The following is a 643-nucleotide window of genomic DNA, read 5'->3' as shown; positions in this document are numbered from 1 at the left end:
ATCAATTCCCGTTAGCCTGCTTCTATACACACCGACATCCCGTTAGCCTGCTTCTATACAACACTGGCATTCCATAAGTAATGCTGTGTGGGAGGTTTGTACATTGTCCTCATGTTTACACATGGAGAAACCTTTGTAATTGGCCCAGTAACATTGCAAGAGGCTAACAGAATCGGTTGTTGCTTTTAGCTCCTCTTTTATTGGTTTCTGCCCTAATTCACTGTACAATGTTGTGCAATGTTTTGGAAATGGGGCTCTGCCTTCCCACATTCTTTTCAAAGTCAAAGACGAAGGTCAACAACCCCTGTGTTGCAATGTTCCAGCCTGAAACCTGCTTGGACAGCTAACCAAGTCCTATTTGTTCTCTGGGAAGAGGGCAAACAGCTTGTGACGGCAGGAATCCAAATAGGGCCCCAGTGGTCAGGCAGGGAGAAAAGAGGACTGGACAGAACAGAGAGGCTGCTAAGAGAGCTGCTGAGTTGGCTTCCAGTTCTTGTCAAAACGACCCCTCTGACTCTAGAGGGAAACTCGAATCATGAAGCTAGTTACTATACTGTTCCTCTGCTCCAGGCTGCTCCTAAGTTTAGCACAGGAAGAAAGCACCGAGGAAATCGACTGCAATGATGAGGATGTGTTTCATGCT

At 46.5% G+C, this 643-nt stretch overlaps 1 protein-coding gene across 1 annotated transcript in view; it reads left to right on the top strand.

The window, feature by feature from the left end:
- The first annotated feature begins 353 nt into the window (after nt 1–353).
- The window catches only part of LOC126504348 (T-kininogen 2-like), a 26,613-nt gene continuing 26,323 nt past the window's right edge, over nt 354–643 (top strand). Inside the window, exon 1 of the mRNA XM_050146646.1 lies at nt 354–640. Coding sequence (XP_050002603.1) covers nt 536–640 — 105 coding nt within the window. The 5' untranslated portion in view covers nt 354–535. The remainder of the gene's footprint in view (nt 641–643) is intronic.

The sequence above is a fragment of the Alexandromys fortis genome, unplaced genomic scaffold, assembly GCF_014885135.2.
Source record: "Alexandromys fortis isolate MF-2015 unplaced genomic scaffold, M_Fortis_MF-2015_v1.1 scaffold_56, whole genome shotgun sequence".
Lineage (NCBI taxonomy): Eukaryota > Metazoa > Chordata > Mammalia > Rodentia > Cricetidae > Alexandromys > Alexandromys fortis.
The sequence above is the reverse complement of the archived record's forward strand: the minus strand, read 5'-3'. Positions and strand labels throughout refer to the sequence as shown.